Genomic DNA, 21,113 nt, shown 5'->3' on the forward strand with positions numbered 1-21,113 from the left:
CACAAGCTGTGTGACAGGATGAATTCAACTGCAGAGGTCAAGGGCAGGGAGAGCAGAAGGGGGAAACTCCCCAGGAACCTCAGCTACCTGGAGTTCCCCCTGCAGCCTCCTGTCAGACCCGTCAGACCCGAAGGGAGCAGTGCCCCGCCTCCTCCTGCTCCCATCGGCTCCTCTCTGGCCTCGCAGCTGCCTTAGTCCACCGAGTCCCTGCCCCGAGCCCCTGCCCTCCCTCCGATGGGCAGTCTGGGCAACTCTGCGGACATCATCCTGGGCTCTTCTGAAGGCCTGCGGCCTGGACTCTGACGGTCCCCCCCTCAGAGCTAGTGGACATCGCAGGAGGAAAGAAGTACTGGCTTCACCCACCCCACTTCTCTCGTTCCCCCTGCATCTCCCCAAAACCCCCAAGATTCTGCTGACCACCTCTTCCCTCCGGGTCCTGGAGGGCCAGGCTCTGTGGCTGCTCTGTGCTGCTGACAGCAACCCTGTTGCAGAGCTGAGCTGGTTCCAGGGGCCCCCAGCCCTCAACGCCACCCCCGTCTCCAGCACTGAGACCCTGGGGCTGCCCGGGGTGGAGCTGGGCCACGGGGGCGGATTCACCTGCCACGCTTGGAACTGGCTGGGCTCCCAGCACGTCTCTCTGAGCCTCTCTGTGCACCGTGAGCGTGGGCCCCCTCACTGTGGGGGCAGGACACCCGGGTCCTGGGGAGGGAGGCGTGCCCCTGAGCCCTCTCCCCCCTCCCCACAGACCCCCCATGGCTGCTGGGCCCCTCCTGCTCCTGGGAGGACCCGGGGCTGCACTGCAACTGCTCCTCCCGGGCCCTGCCAGCCCCCTCCCTGCGCTGGCGGCTGGGGGAGGCGCTGCTGCAGGGGAACCACAGCAACACCTCCCTGACGGTCACCTCCAGCACCCAGGGGCCCTGGGCCCACAGCGCCCTGAGGCTCAGCGGGGCGCCTGGCTCCAGCCTCAGACTCAGCTGCGAGGCTGGGAACGCACACAGGGCCCGGAGCAACGCCGTCCTGCTGCTGCCAGGTCAGGGGGCTGCACAGGGGTGGTTCTGGGAGGAAGAGGAGCTTGGCCCCTTGCATGAGTTTGCTGGCACTGCCATAGCACAGTACCTCTAACTGGGGCAGGGAGCAGGTGGTGAGCAAAGGAGATTGATGTCTCCCAGTCCCAGAGGCTGGAAGCCTGATGTGGGAAAGTGGACAAGAACATGGTGTCTGCCAGGCTCCCTCACCCAGGACATCCAGAGGCATGACTCAGTGTTATATCTTGCTTGCCGTGTGGTGCATGGCAGTAAAGGTGCTCGCTGGTCTTTATTCCGGAGCCCTCTAGGGAGGCTTCCCAGAAAGCTCTGCTGCTGCGTGCACGCCCTGAACAAAGGCACATTCACAGTTCCCACTGGGCGTCGGTCACTTTCCGGCCTGCCCTGAGTCCCGGTTCCTCCAAGGCGCAGAGCACCGGCACCACACTGAGGCCCTGAGACTCCAGGCCAGGCCTCCTGGGCGTCTGGTGTTCCTCGGCGGCTTGTAGAGGCGTCAGTCCATCTCTGACGCATGTTCACACAGCCTACTCCCTGGGCGCCTCTGTGCCTGAACTTCCCCCTTGAAGCAGGACGCAGTCCGCGGATCAGGGCCCACCCTAGGGATCTCATTTCAACTCTGCAACTTCTGCAAGACCCTGTTTCCAAACAAGGTTACGTTCTGAGGTCCTGGGGGGAGGAGGCACCTGAGGGCTAGGGCTTCAACATGCAGATTTTGGACACAGTTCAACCCATAACAGCGCCAGAGGCCTGGAGCTTGGGGGAGAGGGACCTCAGGCCCCACCTGGAGTGGCTGGGGCCACAGGTCCTGGGCCCTGAGGCCAGGGGCCTGCAGGCGGTGGGGCACAGAGTGGCTGAGTCCTGGAATGGGGGCGGGTGCACACATGGAACAGAGAGGCACTAGTGGCTGATTGGGAGGAGCCATGTGTTGAGGTCACAGTTTACATAAAACTCGAATTACCTGCAGGTAAACCAGACCCCAGGGCTGGCAGGGTCCTGGGGGCAGTCGGGGAGTGGGCATCAAGGCCCCGCTTTCTCTCTGCCTTCGCCCCATCTTCAGGTGCGAGTGGGCTGCAGGTTGGGGGGAGGCCCCGGGGCGGCAAGGACCTCAGGTGGCCGAAGGTCAGAACCCCTGGCCTGGAGGACTCTGGACTGGCGGGCACACCCCGGGGCACCGCCCAGAGAGGCTGGGGGCACCAGTTCACAGGTTCCTCAGTCCTGAGCCCAGGGGCAACCCCGCTGAGGGAATCGGCCTTCACCAGCCGGGCCAAGCATCCCAGCCCCTGTCCAGCACTTGGGTTGGGGGAAACCTACAGACTGGACCCCCCTCCACCTACCCCATGCTGCGCTCTTCCCAGGGAGCAGGGGGTGGCACGCCTACTCCATGCCCCAAATACCCAGGCTCACGGGCCCCGGCTGTTCCCTCAGGAAGAGAGCAGCCCAGGCAGCACAAAGCGTGGTCCGGAGGAACCCAGGGGAAGGCTCAGGCTCTGGGGAGTGGAGGCCACGAGCTCCCACTCAGCCTTTTATCTTTAGGGTGCCACCCTCGCCCTACTTAAGCACCCTAAGGCATTTCCTCATTAACATCGGATACTCCCCCGAGTTCCCCATGTGGTTATTTTACATAATTGATTCGACCGCTCTAACTCTTCTGCTTCTGAGCGACTGTGTATGTAGTTCCGCTGGTTTGCCTGTTGTGTTTTGCCTGTTCTGCCAGACGGTCACGTTGCCCTGCACGATGAACCTTACCCTCTGGTGTTGGTCATCGGAAAACGGCTTTACTTTGGGTCAGATCCAGTGAGTACAAGGCGGGCGGTGAACATGAGCCCCAAGCTGGAGAGTCCGGTCCCCCACGCAGATCAGGTTGTCATTTCCATCCTGCAGTTTTCAAATGTATGACTTTGTTTATTTCAGATTAAGGTCATGGAGGTATACTTTACATAGAATAAAATGCACCCATTTTAAGTGTGCAGTTAAATGAATTTTGGCAGGTGTATACACCCTGTAACCATGTCCCCCGATCAAGATGCTGAACATTTCCATCCATCACGCCCCCCCAATTCCTTCATTTCCTTTCCCAGTCATTCCCCCTGTCCAGCAATCGCTGACTTCTATCACGATACATTAGTTTTCTCTGTCCTGGATATTCATATGAATGGAATCATGCAATATTTACTGTGTACATCTAGCTTCTACAACTTCATTAAAAGACATAAAAATCCTGAACATGTATGCCCCCAATAACAGAGCATCATTTATCAAAATAAATGAACAAAAGTGGCAGAGCTGCCAGGAAAAATATATTAGATTTCTGCAATTATAGTTGACCATTTCAAAACTCCTCTCTCAGTAACTGGGGGAACAGCTACACAGAGTATCACTTTTTTAAAGTTAATTTCCATAGTCCCCTTTTTGTTTCTCTTTGGTTGATCTTAGGGAATGCAACCCTTTGTGTGGGCTGAATTCCCACCTGGTCAGGAATCATGATATATCCTTTCCACCACTTTACTTTCCAATTTTCAGCGTACTTTTTTTTTAAATGAATGTCTCTTGTCGTCAGAATAGTATAGGAGTTTAAAACATGTACTCTGGAGCTAGACTACTGGCATTCAAATCCCGTCATTCCCGACTTAGAAGCTGTGTGACCTTGGGAAAATGATGTCCTCTCTCTGAGCTCTGTTTATCTTCTGTGACATGGGAGTGTTAAGACTGCCTGTACCATAGAGTCCCCATGAGACATGCTTGAAACAGTACCTGGCGTCCACTAAGCACAGTACTCACTGCTGCCAGTCAGAATCATTCCTCTTCGCGCAGGTAAGTCCCATGGGCCGCTTGCTGTTGCTGTTTTATTTCGTGTTGTGTTCCCAGAACCTCGAGGAATGCTGCGTGCCTCTCCCACAGCAGGGACTCAATAAATATTCCTGGACGAATTCATTGAATAATCATACGGTGGGGTCTCATTTGCTGTTAAAATCGATGTCTCTGGTTTTGGTTGGTCATGTTCATCCATCTGCAAATATTCTGGCTCTGGGTATTAACAGACCCATCCGTTCCGCTCCTGCGTCTTGGCTACCGTAGACGTGCGTGGTTGACTTGTCGTTGATTGTCATCCTGCTCTGGCTCACTACGGGCATCCTTCTTTCTAGCTTCCATTTGCCCTGCAGCAGTACAGCCCTTTCCTCCGGCTGGAGAACTGTCTGTCTGCCTCTGCCTCTGTCTCTGTCTCTGTCTCTGTCTCTGTGAGCTCCAGCGTGGGGCTTCTGCTTCACACTCCCGCAGCGTGAAGGTGGTGCCGGCAAGGAGCACGCTGCCAGGTTGCCCTCTTTATGGCAGGAGCTGCTCTCCAGTCTGCCTTCTAGTGGGTATGCCACCCGCTGCCCCTGCTTCCTAGTTCAGAATATCTAGACGTGAATATTTATCACACATTTAGAACCTGCAAAGTATTTCTTTTCTCTTTGTTGAGTAACCACCTCTCCTAGAAAACTGCAAGCTGCACGGTATAGGAACGTGTCTGCTTTCTTCATCGCTCCACATAGAGCTCTGGCATGCCACCTGGACAAAGGCTGGCACTACGGTTTGAAAGAACTGATTTTGAGTCCTGGCTCAATGGTGCATTTATATAGACGTGTGTCTTCAGGGCCCACGTATATAAGATCTCTTAGGCTTCGTGTTACATTTTGTAAGAGGAATATGATAGCAGGATCCACTCCCATTATATTTGTAAAGAATACAATGCAATTAGTATAAACACTAAGGGCTGGTGGATCTTAATGATTAAACATGTTTAGATACGGGAATGCGTAAAGGAGTACAGCTCCATCAGTCCCCATCCCATCCTGGGCCCTGGCTGCCTCCTCCCAGACCCTGCTGGCCAGAACAGAGTCCCTCCTCCTCCTTCTGGCAGGCTTGTCTGCACCGCCCCGGGGCAGACAGCCCTGCAGGCTGCCCAGCTCCTGAGGGGGCTACCAGTCCCTGCTCAAGAGAGGAGGGGGAGCTCCTCTACACCGTCCCCAGATTTCCCAAGCCTCAGGAACAGGAAGGCACCAGCACCGAGTGCTGCGAGATCAAGACACGCAAGTAGGGAATGATTTGCCCACAGCTCCGGAGGCCGGAGGTCTGAGATGACCGCGTCAGCTGGGTTGGTTCCTTCTGGGGGGTCTCTCCTTCGCTTCTAGACGGCCGTCTCCTCCCTGAGTCACATAGCCTCCCCTCTGTGCGAGTTTGTGTCCTAATCTCTTGTGAGGACACCAGTCATACCAGGTTAAGGCCCACGCTAGTGACCTCATTTTGCCTTAAGTATCTTTTCAAAGGTCCTGCCTCCTAAGCAGGCCACAGTCTGATGTACTGGGGGCTAGGACTTCAACTTTTACTAATTTTATGATTTTTTTAGCCCATAACCCTCAGCCTATTTTAAAATCAATGGCCTTCTTGCCAGTCATATCCATCTCCTGGTATATGTGAAAAACCACAGGACTTGTGTCCAAAAGAACTGAGTTCAAATCCACCTATGCCGCTTCTTGAGTGAGTTACCTTCTCACTGTGTGTGTCCCTTTACTGTTCTACGAAGCAGGGAGATCATCTCTAGCTAAGGAGACGTGAAGGGTCAGTGAAAGGGTACATAGAGAGCGTAGCTAATGGAAGCCCTGACACAATGCTTTTTGTGAACTCGGAATGCGTGCTTGTGGCAGGACTTTTGTTAGCTGTTTTTGCAGAAAGCTCCTGCTAACAATTTCTCCTAAAGCTTGGAGTGGTCAGTCCCAGAGGCCACAGAATGTCCCCCCTCTAGGATCAGAAACCAGGCAAGGACGGCTGCTCTTACCATGTCTATTAAACACTGTATTGTAGATCCTTCCCAGGGCAATGAATGCAAGAAATAGAAATATGAGCTATTCAGATCATGAAGTAAGAATTAAGACAGCCTTTATACTGTGTGCATAGGGAAATAAAGTTATCCACAGAGAAGCTGCTAAAACTAATAAAAGAGTTTAGCAAGGTGTTAAGACACTCATTCAAATTACAAAATTCCTTTGCAATTCTATGTATTAGCTGAGGAAATCAGTAGTTGAATTTTTTTTTAAAGATGCAATTTTAAGTAACATGAAAATGTGAAATAAATGGAAATATGCAAGTCCTGTATGTTACAACACAAAATATTGCTTAAAGAAATGAAAGAGGACCTAAATAAAGGGAGATGCATACCATATCCATGGATCGGAAGAGTCAGTATTAGGATGTCGGTTTTCCCAAATTGATTGACAAGTTCAGTGCAATCTCAAATTCTCAGTGAAAGCTTTTGTAGAAAACTGACAAGCCGATTCTAAAATATACGTAAACAAGCAAACAATTAGAATGTCCTAACAAATTTTGAAAATTGGCAATAAATCCATTTGCAGAGACCCCTTCCAGGGCTGGTCCTGCTCTCCCAGGATTTTACCGCTTCCTCCACAGCCAGTGGCTACACAGGAGAAGTATTTTCTCCGTGCTCAGGAGTAAGACCCTTCTGACCAGTCTTGATGGTTCCCAGGGGTGGACCCTTCCCAGTCTGGTGGTCCCCATTCCGCGTGTCCTGAGGAAACCAAAACACCAGCAGAAGGGTCTGCGTGGGCAAAGCCCCAGAGGCAGGGCTCTGGAATGCTGAGTAAGGGAAGTCCGGGCAGAAATCAGTCACAGAGGCCAGTGGGTGGCTGTGGCACAGGGGGACCCCTGTTCCCTTTGCTTATATTCTCCCTTCAACCTCATGCCTCAGAAGGTCGCAGCTGCCCTGGGCGAGTGTTCACCATGTTCCAGGTGCTCTGCTGTCTAACGTGCTCTCCCACCTACTCCCCTGACCTCCGCCTTATGAGTCGTGCTCACACCCCTTCTGCCCATTCTTTCTAATTTTCTGGTCCTGGTTCCTTGTCCGGCTCCCCCCGGACAGGAAAGAGAGTGTGCTGGCCTGTCAAACTCACCTCAGAAGACAGAGTGTTTTTATACCCATGCACTGGGAGGATAGAACAGGATAACTGGATGAAAGGCTGCCTCCCCCTGTTTACAAGAAACATGACAAAACTTAAGGCTTCAGAAGATTGGAATCACAACAAGTCAAAAGATATACCATGAAGCACTAAGCAAAATGAAGTTGGTGTTGGTACCTGTGATATAATGAGTCATAAGACAGCCATATTTGGTCATTACATATTTGGCCATTTTTATGACCAAATAAATATTTCCCAGGTACATGTGGTCTTTGTCCACAGTTCCAGAAAACACTGCAGAGCCTTAAAGGTGAAGTGGATGTTTTGTCATGTTAATGAGAGACTTTTGGACCCCTCAAGCGGGGGGTGGGGGGAGGGGCTGGAGGCTGAATCAGCCAATGGTCAAAAATTTAGTCGGTCATGGCTATGCAATGAAGCCTCACAAAAAGCCCTGAGAGGGGCTTACCTCTGCTCTGCTTGACGGGGTCCTGATTCTCAGTTGGAGAGAGTTTCCATGCTTGGGGAACCAGAGCGCCTCCAGGAGCCACCGAGCCAGGCCCCAAGCTCCACAAGGATAGAAGCTCCTTTATTTGGGACCCTGCCCTGTGTCTCTCTTCACCTGGCTGTTAACTTGTCTTCTTTATTAGACTGGTAAATAAAAGTGTTTTCTTGAGTTCTGTGAGCTGCTTTAGCAAATTAACCAGACCCAAGGGGGAGGCTGTGGGAAGCTCCAGTCTGTAGCCAGTAGGTCAGAAGCACAGGTCAACAGCTCCTGTCACAATATTCACAGAATTACAGCTCCAGGTGTTGGTCACTTGTCTCCCTGCTGGCTGTGTGGCCTCGAGGACCGTCGGCCTCCCCCTCCCCAGCCTCCCATCTCCCACGGCCCCACGGCCCTTCCCTGGCAGGACCAGCTTCCACAGACATCTACAGCCTGTGCTCAAGGGGTCTGGCCGGAGGGACACGTTTTCGCTTTGTGGGAAACCACCCTGGAGGGGGAGGGCAGGACAGGGAGGCAGGAGAGGTGCTGAGCCCCACCCCTCACCCGGTTTGGGGTTCCCAGGAGTGGATGGCTTGGGGTGGGGGCGCTGTCGGCCCTGATGGAGCCAGGCCCTGAAGCTCCTCCCCCGAGGAGGGTCACTGTCCTGACCTCGCCCTCACCTTCCTGTTGGGGCCTCCTCTGATCTTGCAGCTTTTAGTTCCTGAGAGACAGACTCCCCGGGGGAAGCTGCCCCCCCAACCCAGACATGTTCCCGCTGCTGCTGATGGTGGCGCTGCTCTGGTGGTGGGAGGGGCCTGACGGCTGGGGGGGGTCCCCCCAGGGTTACCAGCTGCGAGTGCAGGAGTCCGTGACAGCGCAGGAGGGCCTGCATGTGTCCGGTTGCCCACCTCCACCCTTTCCCCACTTACACAGCTCCTGGGGACAGAGGGCTAGTGCCCACCCAGCCCTCTCCACTGACTTGATCCGCGTCTCTCTGCCCCAGACCCTCCACAGAACTTGACGGTGGCTGCCTTCCCAGGAAACAGTACAGGTAGGAAGCAGCCCCCTCCCGAGGTCCAGGGGCGGGGCAGGGTCCCTGGCTCATCCTGGCCTCACCAGTGACCAGGCCCCTGTGGCTGAGCCCGGAGGTCCTCCTCAGCCCCCACAGCCTCTGTGAGCAGCTGTCCCCAGGGGCCCACCACCATCCTGACGTTTGTGCCCCCCATAGCGTAGCACTCACACACAGGGCCTCCGAGCTCACCCACAGGGTGAGCCATCCCCTGACAACCCCTCCTGCCCCATCGTTTTATTTCCCTAACAATCGCTTACTGTGTAAGTGCTGTTGAGCAGCCAATACACTCATGTGGGCAAACATCCAAACTGCACAGCCCAGCCCGTCCTCAGGTGCCCGTCCCCTGGGGGGTGACCCGGGTCCACAGGCTGCGCCGGGCCCTGGTCTGCTCTCCTAGAGGGTCTAAGGGTCCTCAGAGTTCGGTGGTGCCGGCGGTCCTGTTCTCTCCGCGACTGTGGCGTGTCCTCCGCCCGGATGGATCCTGATTCTGTCCGCAGTCTCTACTACCTGAGACCACGGAGCTCAGTTTACTCTACCAACAAGAACGCTCTGCAATCAATCATCTCAGAAGGACTTTCTTGTGCACGTGTGTGCCTTTGGGGTACATTCCTAAAAACTAAATAGCTGGGTCATACGCTCTACTTCTTTGTTGAGGTCCAGTTGACATACGCCATTAGATCAGCCTCCGTGTACGACATGATGGTTTGATATTTATATGTGCCAAAGTGATCGCAGTCTAGTGAACACCCATCACTATACATAGACACAAAATTTTTTTTTCTTGTGATGAGGAGTTTTAAGATGTATTCTCTTAGCAACTTTCAAATATGCAATATTGTATTGTTAACTAGCGTCACCACGCTGTACATTACATTCCCTGACTTAGGTATTTTCAGGTTTGTACCTTTTGAGGCCCTAGACTAACTTTGCCCCTTCACCCACTGCCGACCCCTCCCCTCTGGCAACCACCAGTCTGTTCTCCGTATCTACAGCTTGTTTTCTTTTAGATTCCGCATGTAAATGAGATCATACAGTATTTGTCTTCCTCTGATCTTTTTCACTGAGCATAGTGCCCTCCAGGTCCATCCATGTTGTGACAAATGACAAGGTTTCTTTTTTTACAGCTGAGCAATAATATTCCATTGTGTATATGTACCACATCTTCTTTATGCCTGATGGACACTTAGGTTGATGGACACTTAGGCTGCTTCCATATCTTGGTTATTGTAAGTAATGCAGTGAAACATGGGGGTGCACGAATCTTTTCAAGTTAGTGTTTCTATTTTCTTCATATAAACACCCAGGAATGGAATTGCTGCATCATATAGTAGCTCTGGATTAAATTTTTTGAGGATCCTCCATGCTGCTTCCATAGTGGGAGCACAAATTTACATTCCCACCGACAGTGCCCAAGGGTTCTCTTTTCTCCACCCTCTGTTTTTGAGAAATATGCCCCAAGTTTTCTCCACCGAGTATGGACAAGTGTACATCACCCCAGCAATGACTGAAAGTACAGATGTTCTCCCAGCCTTGCCACACCTGGGTGGGCGAAGACTTCAGATCCTTGACGAGATCAGGCGACAACTGGAATCCCGTGTCGGTTTAAGCTGCTCCTACGAAAGATGCTGCGCATGATTTTACAGGATGAAGAATCATTTGTATTTCTTTTATTCTGTGACTTGCCCATAGCCTTTGCTCAGTTTTCTACTGGGTAAACTGACTGTTTCTTACTCATTCATAGAAAATTTTTTTCAAGGTAGAGGAATTAGCCGTTTTTCCATAATGGGAGTGACAGCAGTTTTACTCTGTATGCCATCACCCCTTTTTTGGGGGTGGTTTTTAGTGTTTAGGGATCTCTTTACACCGGCAGCTGTCTTTACCAATCTCTCCTCTTTTCCCAGTTTGAGCTGATGAAAACCAATGCCTTTCCTCAGGTGGCCTCCTCTCTGATAGCCCCCATCCCACCCTCTCTCCCTCCACCCTGCAGGTCTGTTGTTTTCCCTTCAGGCCTTTTTCATCTTTGCACTCTCTTTTCCTCCTTCCTGCAATGCCCTTCCACATCCTCATCATCATTCTGCTGCCTCTGCTTGCCCCTCTCTCTTGCTTTCAGATGCCACCTCCTCCAGGAAGCCCTCCCAGACCTGTCAGTCTCATTTACATTGCCATCCCCAGGGCTTGCCTAGCCCAGTGTCACCACCATCATGACATGTGCCACGTGGTGCTGTGGTGTAGTGGTGCGGTGATCTGTTCCTGGGTCCCCACTCCCCACCAGACTACGAGGCCCCTCAGAGACACCTTGTTAAATCAGTAAACTGGTGTCCAATGAAAACATGAATAAAAGACAAGAGTTTTCAGGGTCAGTCTGGGTTCTGAGTGAAGGGGACATGGAGTCCAAGGCAAGGCTGATGACATGCGTGAGCAGCCTGTGAAGCTCAAAACCGTTCACTGTGTTTGCTGGGGCCTGAATCCAGCCAGACAAAGCCCGGCAGGACGGGGATGCATCACCACCGCCAAGTTCAGAGAAACCACGGCGCGAAGCAGGGCTCTGGGCCCATGCTTACTCTCTCTGGGTCCCCCTGCCAGAGCCTCCGTCTCTCTCAGTCTAGTCTGTCTGTCTGCTCCTCTCAACTGGTCTCTGTCTGCATCTTTCCTCCTTCTCTGATCTCTGTCTCTCTGACCCTCTGTCTCTTTTTCTCCAGCACCCAGAGCCCTGGAGAACTACTTCCTCCCTTGCAGTCCTGGAGGACCAGTCACTGATGTTGTGTCACCATCAACAGCGGCGCCTCCCCACCACCACCCCACCTGAGCTCAGGGGCAGTGCTGCAGCTGCCCCCGGTACAGGTGGGAGGTGAAGAGGTATTCACGGCGGCGCTGAGCTCAGAATGCGTTCCCAGCACATCTGTCGGAGCCTGTCCCTGCAGAGGGACCCCAGAGCCTTCAGTCCACTGGTCCTGGGCAGGCAGCCCAGAGCCCTCTGTCCAGCTGCTGGAAGGCCGGGGTGTGGGGTGGCTGAGCCCGGAGCAGGTGGAACCGAGGAATTCTCCGGGAGCCCGGGGAGCCGAGGCCCAGGGTCCCGCAAGCTCGTGACCCCGTCCTCCTCCTGAGCCTGCAGGGAAATCGCAGCCCGCGGAGGTGGTTCTGGCGGCCGTCGCGGGGGCAGCTGTGAAGGCCCTGCTCCTGGTCCTCTGCGTCCTGGATCTCCTGTGAGCGCCGCCCCGGGAGGGCGGCCTGGGGGCGCGGGCCGACCCAGAACCAGCGCGGGCAGGTCAAGGCGGGGCGGCAGGCGGCCCGGGGAGGTTCCGCGAGGGTCCGGGCCCCGCGTCCCTGCTGCGCCCCGGCCCCTGGCCTCTCAGTCGGCTCGCGGCCCCGGCAGGGGTCGGGGCGAGGCTGCGCGCGCTGCGCCCGGATCCGACCGGCTGAGAACCCTGGTCCTGCGCTCAGGGTGACGGCCCGCGGGGGGGCGGGGGCCCGGCCGGCGGGGGGCGCGGAGGACGCCGCCCCGTCCCGGGCGGACCCTCATGTGAGCGGCGCGGGCTGCTGGGCCCCGAGCTCCCGCCAGCACCTCCCCCAGGACGGCCCCGGGGTTGCTCCGCTCAGCGTGGCCGAGGCTGAGCCGCCATCCTCCTCCCAGAACTGCTGCTCTGCTGGGTTCCCCGTCACACGGGTGACCCGGCGCCCCCCTCTCAGGCCAGAACCGGGGTGTGGTTCCCCACTTTGACCTCCCTCCACTCCCCCCATCCAACAAACCACCGGGTCACGTCCGTCCTTCCTCCGGGGCACAGCTCGCCGCGGTGCCAGACTCCTCGCAGTCCTGGCCCGGGTCCTTCCCGCCGCCTCATCCCCTCCCTGGGCCTCAGGACGCACCCACCTCCCTGCTCCGTCTCTCTCCCCAACACAGGCCTCCGCGGGCATCGCCAGAGACCGTAGGTCCACCTCCTGCACAGCGTAGACGGCTCCCACTGCCGTCCAGGCCCAGACCCGGGGCAAACACACGGACGGGCTGGGCTGGAAGCCCCGGCGGGCTCGGTCCCCTGCTGGGGACAGGGTGGTGAAGATCTGTTGGGTAACTGGGAGTGTCTGTTAGGGATGATGTAAAGTTTTGGAAATAATGGTGATGGTCACACAACACTGCATGTGCTCAGGGCCACTGAACTGTACCTTACACAGGGTTAAAAATGGCAAGTTTTATTTTACAGACATTTTACCCCAGTAAAAGGGAACAAGAAGTAAGTACCCCCTCGTCCAGGTGCTGTCATTATGGAGACAAGAATGAAAAAAATAATATCTGTCAGATATTGAAACATGTTTGGAGGAAAACCACACAGACTAAGAGCATGGGACCCATTGGGGTGGGTTTTCTGCATCTGGAGTGTGTGGAGGCGGTAAATGAACACAAACTCAGTTGCAGGGCCCTTTTCAGCCCCACCAATTGGGGCTCAATGTCTAGAAGGGGAATGAATGAATGAATGAATGAATGAATAACTGCTGCCTTCACTTCCCCAGGACCCCTTCTTTCCTTCTGTCCCAGAGGCTCACACAGGCCCTAAAGAATCTGACCTGTGACCTGTGCAGGACCCACCACCGAGGGGCTAGATGAGGCCGTGACCCTTAGGGGTCAAGGCAGGAGTGCCTAGCGCCTCCGTGCAGACAAGTGTTCAGAAGAGCACCTCAGGTGAGAGGGCCTTAGGAGCCTCACCTGTCCTGGGCCTCAGGTGTCCTCAGAAGCCCTGGTCCCAGTTCCGGGGCTGGAGGGAAGGGCCGAGCTGGGGGCGGGGCGCGTCTGTGCGGTCGGCTCTCCGGGCAGCTCCTGGGTCTGGGCGTGGGTGTCCCGCTCCCTGCAGAGGGAGGACAGGTCTCGCCCCACACTTCCTCTTCTGCGCAGGGCTGGCCCAGGCCTCGGGCTCCTCCCCAGCTCCCCGTGGGTGACCTGTATCGCACTCACTGCCTTCCCCTTCTCTCTCCCCCACAGGAAGCCCAGAGCCTCATCTCGGAGATGCTCCTGATGCTGTCGCTGCTGTGCGCAGGTGAGTGGCCCTGGGGGAGGGCGGGAGGGGGGCGCAGCTGACCCCTGTCTCCCCGCAGGGTCCCTGGCTCAGGACCCGAGATTCCAGCTGCGAGTGCAGAGGTCCGTGACGGTGCAGGAGGGCCTGTGCGTGCACGTGCCCTGCAGTTTCTCCTACCCCCTGAGAAATTACACTGAGTATAACCCAGCTTATGGCTACTGGTTCCGGGAAGTGGCTGATGAATCCCAGGATGCTCCCGTGGCCACAAACAACCCAGGCCGTAAAGTGCAGGAGGAGACCCAGGGCCGATTCCGCCTCCTCGGGGACCCCCGGGACTACAGCTGCTCCCTGGACATCAGAGATGCACAGAGAAGGGACTCGGGGACATACTTCTTCAGGGTAGAGAGAGGGTCTTATGTGAGATTTAGTTACAGAGCGAACCAGCTAAATGTGCGTGTGACAGGTAAGGAATGGGGTCAAGGAGAGGACACAGGGGTGGGTGCTGAGGGCCACAGGGCAGGGCGGGTGGGTCCCCCTGCTCCTCATCCTGGGAGGGACCCAGGGGACAGGACGCTGGGGCTGGCTGGCCCGAGGCAGAGGCTGCTCTTAGGGGCACACTCGGGGTCTCCGTCTCCAGGCCCTGGGTCTCTATGTGTCCTCCCCAGCTCTGATGAAGACCCCTGACGTGCACATCCAGGGGACCCTAGAATCTGGCCACCCCAAGAACATCACCTGTGCAGTGCCGTGGGCCTGTGGCAGGGGGACGCCCCCCACCTTCTCCTGGATCGGGGTCTCCCTCACCTCCCTGGACCCCAAGACTCTCCACTCCTCGGTGCTCACCCTCACTCCAGGGCCCCAGGACCACGGCACCAACCTCACCTGTCGGGTGACCTTCCCCGGTGCCAACGTGGGTGCCAAGAGAACCATCCTGCTCAATGTGTCCTGTGAGCTCCAGGCAGGGCCCAGGGCCCCTGGGGGCCATGGGGGGTGCAGGCAGGGCAGGGGGTCCCCTGGGGGCCGTGGGTGTGGGGAGGGGGCAGGCAGGGCCCGGGGGCTGCTTACTTGGGGGCTCTCCGTGGAGGCCTGGCTGGGGTGACACCGAGGAGAGACACACTGGAGAGAACACCCGGACCCCACCGCCCTGCTCACCGCCATCCCATTGTGCGGCAGGTGCCAACCATTGGTTTCTGTTGCAGACGCCCCACCTTACCTGACCATCCGTGTCTTCTGGGGAAATAGCACAGGTGGGCAAGGCCCTGGGCAGAACTGAGGTCCCAGAGGCCAGTGAGGAGGGGGTGTGAGGGAGGGACGAAGCCCACGTCTCGTCCTCTCTGGTCCTGAGCCCCCGTCTGCCGGCAGGACCTCTCCAGGGGCTCTGAATCCTGGTTGACACTCACTGTCCCCTCCGGCCTCTTCCTGTCTCCCCTTCACTTTCCCTTGACTCCCTTTTCCTGATTCCCTGCCATGCCCCTGACCGAGCATTAAATCCGTGACTTCCCAGAGCCAGGCACCAGGCCTCCGCCCTTTCTGAGGAGCCCGTGAGCTCCTCTCCCTCGTGACCCAGTCCTACCTCTGTCCTGAAAACCCTCACAGATCCCTGTCCCTCCAGGCCATGCCAAGCGCCCTCCCCCGGCCCAAGGAGGGCCCTCCCACCAAGCACCCTGGGTCCCTTACACAGCCCTGTGTCTCACCCAGGGCTCCCCGTGACTCATGAGTTTTGCAAACTCAACTTCCTGAAAACTTCTGCAATAACTCTTCCTCCATCCCCACGGCCACAGCCCCACCTCGGGCCTCCATCTTTTCTCATTGGACATGAGTGAAATGGGCGCTGGACTGGCCTCTTCTCGGCCTCCCAATATCAAGTCTTCTCCTCTGCAAACCCCCTGCCACAATCCAGGGCTCAGAGGGGTCTCAACATCCCCCAGGTGTGACCCCCTTCCTTCCCTGCTTGGAACCTCCTATGGCTTCCTGTGGCCTTTGGGGAAAAGCTGAGCGCATTGCCTGTGGGCAAGCATCCAGGGCTTCCCCTCCTAGCAGCCAGGCCTCCCTGGGCCAGTGCCCTGCACAGTCCCACCCGTCCGGTCTGCCTGCTGGGATGGTCTCCCCCAGGCCTACACCTGGCTGCAGTTCCTCAGGTGTCCGTGCACCTGCCCTGGATCATCGGGGGCCTTTCCTCCCCACCTCGCTGCACGGATCTTCCCCCTTCCCTGCCCTTGCTGGGAGCGCTGGTCTCAGCGATACTATTGTCCATTCCTGTGTCTGCAGGAGGTCGGAGGGAGAGAAAGGGGTCTCAGCCCTGCCCTCTGGCTCTCTGTCTCCCTAGTCCCCGAGGACCTGGTCAATGCCACCTCCCTGCGAGTGCAGGAGGGCCAGTCCCTACGCCTCATCTGTGGCGCCAATGGCAACATCCCTGCCAGGCTGAGCTGGTTCCGGGGAAGCCTGGCCCTGAGCCCCTCCCGGGCCTCAGACCCTGGGGTCCTGGAGCTGCCCCAGGTGGTCTTAGGGGATGGAGGAGAATTCACCTGCCGAGCTCAGCACCCGCGGGGCTTCTGCCATGTATCCCTGAACCTAGTGGTGCAGGGTGAGTACAGACAGGACACCTGTGTTCTCAGGTGGGGCTCTGAGCGGGACTAAGGTGTGCACTTACAGACACTCGCCCTCCTCTACCTCCACGCCCAGGTGCCGCCTGTTCCTGCTCCCAAATCTGTGGGGAGCAGCAGGGCTCCTGGCCCCTGGTCCTCACCCTGATCAGAGGGGCCGTCATGGGGGCTGGCTTCCTGCTCACCTACGGCCTCACCTGGATCTACTACAGCAGGTGAGCAGCCCTTCTCCAGGTGTCCTAGACATGGGGACACCACGGGTGGCTTCACCCCTCTTGTCCTCTCCAGAGCAAACCCTGCACAGAGCTGGTCTCTCCTTTCAGAGCAGCTCCCCGTGCGGTCCAGAGGTCCCCAAGGGCTAAGGCCCCAACGTGGGACTGAGCCGCGTTCCTCGGGGGCTGCTGAGCTTTGGCCTCAGGTCTGTCGGCCGATGCTCACCCCTGCACAGCTCTGTGCAGCCCGGCGCCCCGGCCCCGCCTCGTCTCCGGAAAGAGCATCTCTCCACCTCTGACCTCCAGGACTCTCCCCTGCAGCTCTATGTGAACGGTTGGGAGGGCAAGTCAGGAGATTGGCAGATTTGTTATTATTCATTTGAATCATACTCCATGTAATATTTTGTTGCCATGTGCTTACCTTCACGTGGTCTGGATAAGCCCATAATTCAACCCCCTAATACATTGTTTTGAAGCCCGTAATACATTTTTATAAAACAGGGAATTTTAAAGAGATTTGTTGGATTGGAAAAATCAGGCTGTTTGACACTTACCCACATAGAAACCATTTCATTGCTCATCAGTCCTGTGTGCACATTCAGGCTTCTCGACAACACCATCTTCCTTTTACCTGAAGACCTTTGCAGGTGTCTTTTTGTGGTGTAGAGATGCTGGGGATGGATTCTGTCAGCTGTGGTTTGTCTGGAAAAGGCTGCCTTTACATTAACTTTGGAAAGATACTTTTATTGCCTAAGGAGTTCGAGGCTCACATTTCCTGCCGTTCAGCTATTCACTCCCCTTGACTGTCCTAGTCTCTCATGAGAGTTCTGTGGGTACATGACTTCCATATCAGGCCAGTGGTTTTAAGGCTGTTTACTTTTTAGCCTCTTCTAAGGCAGCTCTGGTGGTGCCTGTATCCCAGGGCTGGTTCTTTTACTTGGATGCCATGGCATTTGGGGAGCTTTTTCTGAATGCCCCATGTATTCAGGGAGGTCTCTTCTCTCTGGCTGGAGGGAATATGCTCAAGTCCAAGCACGTCGTGAGCCCTGGGCATTTCCCATCTGACAGAGCTCTGAAAACTGTTCTCCCTGGGAAATTGTCCTTGCTTGGGGCTTCACCTTGTGCATGTGCATCCTGACATCTGGCCAATGGTTCCAGGAGCCTTTATGGAGACCTTGAACCATTCTCTGCAATGCTGTCTCCTGTCTGCAGGCCTGACCTGTACATTCGAGTCTTGTCAGCCTCTTTAACCAGCAATGCCCGGCTCCTCAACTCAGTGAAATTTCAGTCCTTATTAGGGTACCTGCCGCCCCTTCCTGCTTGGCCATCCTAGCAGAAAACTTGGGTGTCCATAAGGCTCACCTCATTTATTCCTTCTCTCAAAGGTCATGATTCTTACCTGTCTGTGTTCAGTATTCTAGTTGTTTACGTAAGAAAGATTGTTCTGGACCCTGTCACTCTCTCGTGCTCAGAAGCAGAAGTCCCCGGCAGACTTTTAAAAATGGTTTGATCAAGGTATAACTTACATGACATAAAATTAATTCATTCTAAGTGTGTGGCTCAATGATTTTTGGGGGAAATTAATAGATTTGCATAACCACTGTCACACATTTTACTTAGCCTAGGGAGGCACCTTGTGCTCATTTACAGTCAATACCCATTCCCTTCATAGCTCCAGAAAAGTCACTAACCTGCTTTTAACCTCCAGCAACATTTCTATGATCATTTCATAAACATAGAATCATGTGATATAAAGTCTGTGGTGTCTATAATATCTTTCACTGAGCATTAGGTCTTTGAGGGTCAACCATGTTTAGAGCACGTCAATGATTCATCACATTGTTCTCCGTATTATTCTGTTGTGTGGATATGCAGCACATGGTGTTTATCTGTTCCTCCTTGATGGACAAGTACATCATTCCCACTTCTGACGTGATTCATGGACTCACTCTTCAGTCAAACAAGCATAACGGGTGAAAATCTTTTTTTTTTAAACAACCATTTAAGTTCTTTGGAAACTCTCCTAAGGATAGGCAACAAATGATGAAACGTGTATCCAAGAAAATCTACTGAAACTCAGTAGGAACCATAAGAGCCAATGGCGTTTGAGCTACCACCTGCTCCTCCCTCCTCCATCCCAGCTCAGCGGGGGGAAACTCCATTCCACGCGGGTGGAGCCCAAAGCACACGGCTTCCTCTCCTCCAAGTCCCAAGCTGAGGGCTATGGTGTCTTCCCAGGAGGGCAGATTACCAGCGGATGTCTTTCCCGGCCAGCTATGTGCTGAAGCTGTTGACTTCTAGGTGAATGCAGCTGAGAAGTTGGGGGCTCTCTTCTCCAAGCTGCCCCTGTCCATAAGGCAGAGGCTTCAACTCACACATGGCATGCTGGGAATACTGGGATTGGTATGGGAGGACATGGTGGAAGTCTTTGGTAGGGGATGGAAATGTTCCGTATCTTGACAAGGGCTTCAGCTAGGTGAGTATATGCCAGGCTCACCAAGCAGTGTCTCTGAGCTCCCACAGATGTCTGTCTGAATCAGTTCAGGCTGCCCTACCAAAACACTACAGACAGGGGGGTTGATAAACGAGCAGAAATCCTTTCTCACAGCGCTGGAGTCTGAGAACTCCAAGATCAAGGCACCAGTAAACTTGGTGCCTGATGAGGGTCCACGTCCTGGTTCACAGAGGGCTGTCCTCTCCCTGTGTCCTCACATGGCAGAAGGGGCGAGAGAGCTCTCTGGGGTCTCTTTGATAAGGGAGCTAATTCCACTCATGAGGGCTCCACAGTCATGACTTCATCACCTCCCACATGCCCCACCTCCACATGCCTTCACCCTGAGGGTTAGGGTTTCACCATCTGAGTGTCAGGGCGATCCAGCATTGAGCCCAGGGCACAGGCGAAAGCTGTCGCTGGTAAATAATCAGCGTTGTGCCGCCCTGCACGGGGCATGTGGTCATGCCGTGGCTTAGACACTGTTCTTGATTGTGTCTGTGCTGACACAGGACTGTGGAGCGGACTGGTCCTCGTCCCACCGAGGCCACGGGGTGGGCGTGTCTGGGGCGACGCCCTGTGCAGTGGTTTATGCTCACTGGGAGAACACCAGCGCCTGGCTCTGAGTGCCAGCAGGGCCCGCTTTCCTCTTTCTTAAGGAAAAAATTAAGAATGGAGTACAAAGATAGGAGGCTGGCAAAATAAGTAGGGATCAGATCACAGCCAGCCTTATGCTTTAACATAAAGAATAGATATTTCCTTTGGGAAAATGAATACCTCACATGGAGTGTCAAAACATGCACCAGCTAGTAGCAATTACATCTGATAATGAAGTTTTGAACTTGCAAAATTTTCCCGTTACTAGAAGTTAGAGTGAATCCAAGTGTCTCCTATGGTAGGTAGTTCATTCACCTTCTTGCTTTGAAATATGCAGTCTTGAGTTAAGATGAAAGGGTGGAGGTCCAACTAAGAGCTCCTGCAATATCACACAACTCCAACCCAGACAATGCAAAGATGTGCCCTGAGTAACCCCACAGGCTACAGACAGTGCCCCCCAGATCCATATATTGAAACCTAACCCTCAGTGTGATGGTGTTCGGAGGTGGGGCCCTTGGGAAGTGATCAGGTCATGAGGGTGGGGCCTCACGCAGGGGACCAATGCTCTAATAGACCCCAGAGAGCTCCCTCACCCCCTCTTCCATCTGAGGACCCAGTGAGAAGACAGCCCTCCGGGAGCCAGGAAGTGGGCTCTCACCGGGCACCAAATCTGCCGGCACCGTGATCTCGGACTTCCAGCCTCCAGAACCGTGAGAAATGAATGTGCGTTGCTCTAGCACCCAGGTCCGTGCTGTTTCTGTCCTAGTAGCCCCAATGGACTACTAAGACATCCCAGGAACACGTTTTCTTACATGGACATCAGCTGGTGAGTGTGCCTGGGTGATGCGGGAGAGCCGGAGGATATGGGGGCTTTTTGCCTTTGGGGAAGGGTGGGCTTGCCCTGAGGGAAGTCGGGTGGCCAAGGGGATGGTGACTGGCTTTAACAATGCTCCCCTGGCCGGGAGGCAGCCCTTCTGCGGTGCAGCCTTATGCTGTGCCAGCCCCCACATGAATGAACGCCGCCTTTGGGAAGAGCTTTTGCAAATGAGTCCAAAACCTGCGTAAGAGTACCTGGAGAGAGGCCCACTCTGGGACTAGGGACTGCCCAGAGCCTGGTGCCTGGGGCTCCATGCGGGCCGCCCCTTGAGGGCGGCATCCTGAACTGCGGCACAGGAGGCCAAGGAGGGGACATGGAACACATGGCATCGTGGCCCAGATGCCAAGAAGATGCTGGTCTAAGATACCCTGTGCCCCTGATAAAGGCCCCTCAGCACCCTCAGGGGCTCAGCCCAGCCAGACCTGGTCTCTTCATTCACCGCTGGGAGCCTTCCCCACTTGCCCAGCCTCGTGCAGCCCTCCTCCCGACCCTACCCTCAGGCCTGCACGCTGCACCCCTCCCAGGGCGGAATCCCGGACTAACTACCTACTTCACCAGAACTTCTCTCCACACCCTCTCCCACCCCCACCTCACTTCCTCCCCACACCCGTTTGCCCTCCTGGGAACGTCTGGGACCACAGAGCAGGTGCTCAACACCTGTTGAATGAGAGCGATGGGCCTTGCAGTTTGTTTTTTAAAGGAATAAGCTCAGAAAATCTGAGCATTCTTAGGCAGAGAAGACAGATGTGAGGGTGACCCACAAAGATCCTCGTGAGTGGCTGGGGG

At 55.3% G+C, this 21,113-nt stretch overlaps 1 protein-coding gene and 2 long non-coding RNA genes across 7 annotated transcripts; 2 read left to right on the plus strand and 1 right to left on the minus strand.

Annotated features, from left to right (window-relative positions):
- The first annotated feature begins 18 nt into the window (after positions 1–18).
- LOC140847010 (uncharacterized) lies at positions 19–11,361 on the plus strand. Of its 2 annotated transcripts, none has more exons than XR_012126576.1 (3): positions 19–3,989; positions 8,479–8,526; positions 11,247–11,361. It is a non-coding gene; the product is annotated as an uncharacterized lncRNA (long non-coding RNA). The 2 variants fall into 2 exon arrangements; XR_012126577.1 differs by having other exon boundaries at positions 8,479–9,148; positions 11,247–11,336.
- A 1,469-nt stretch (positions 11,362–12,830) lies between these two features.
- Positions 12,831–15,221, minus strand: LOC118973828 (uncharacterized). Of its 3 annotated transcripts, XR_005063347.2 has the most exons (5): positions 15,121–15,208; positions 14,761–14,816; positions 13,490–13,581; positions 13,244–13,382; positions 12,831–12,990 (listed from the first exon to the last, which is right to left on the minus strand). It is a non-coding gene; the product is annotated as an uncharacterized lncRNA (long non-coding RNA). The 3 variants fall into 3 exon arrangements; XR_012126575.1 differs by having other exon boundaries at positions 12,834–12,990; positions 14,613–15,221; XR_005063344.2 differs by having other exon boundaries at positions 12,836–12,990; positions 14,761–15,220.
- On the plus strand, positions 12,998–18,110 carry LOC108409927 (sialic acid-binding Ig-like lectin 14). Of its 2 annotated transcripts, XM_037026011.2 has the most exons (8): positions 12,998–13,219; positions 13,517–13,571; positions 13,630–14,013; positions 14,216–14,494; positions 14,747–14,794; positions 15,874–16,131; positions 16,230–16,365; positions 16,474–18,110. In XM_037026011.2, the coding sequence occupies exons 2-8, from the start codon at positions 13,541–13,543 to the stop codon at positions 16,529–16,531; spliced, it is 1,194 nt and encodes a 397-aa protein (XP_036881906.2). In that variant the 5' UTR covers positions 12,998–13,219; positions 13,517–13,540; the 3' UTR covers positions 16,532–18,110. The 2 variants fall into 2 exon arrangements, with proteins under 2 accessions (XP_036881906.2, XP_036881909.2); XM_037026014.2 differs by lacking the exon at positions 12,998–13,219 and having other exon boundaries at positions 13,448–13,571; positions 16,474–18,109.
- Positions 18,111–21,113: the final 3,003 nt, after the last annotated feature.

The sequence above is a fragment of the Manis javanica genome, chromosome 17, assembly GCF_040802235.1.
Source record: "Manis javanica isolate MJ-LG chromosome 17, MJ_LKY, whole genome shotgun sequence".
Classification (NCBI taxonomy): domain Eukaryota; kingdom Metazoa; phylum Chordata; class Mammalia; order Pholidota; family Manidae; genus Manis; species Manis javanica.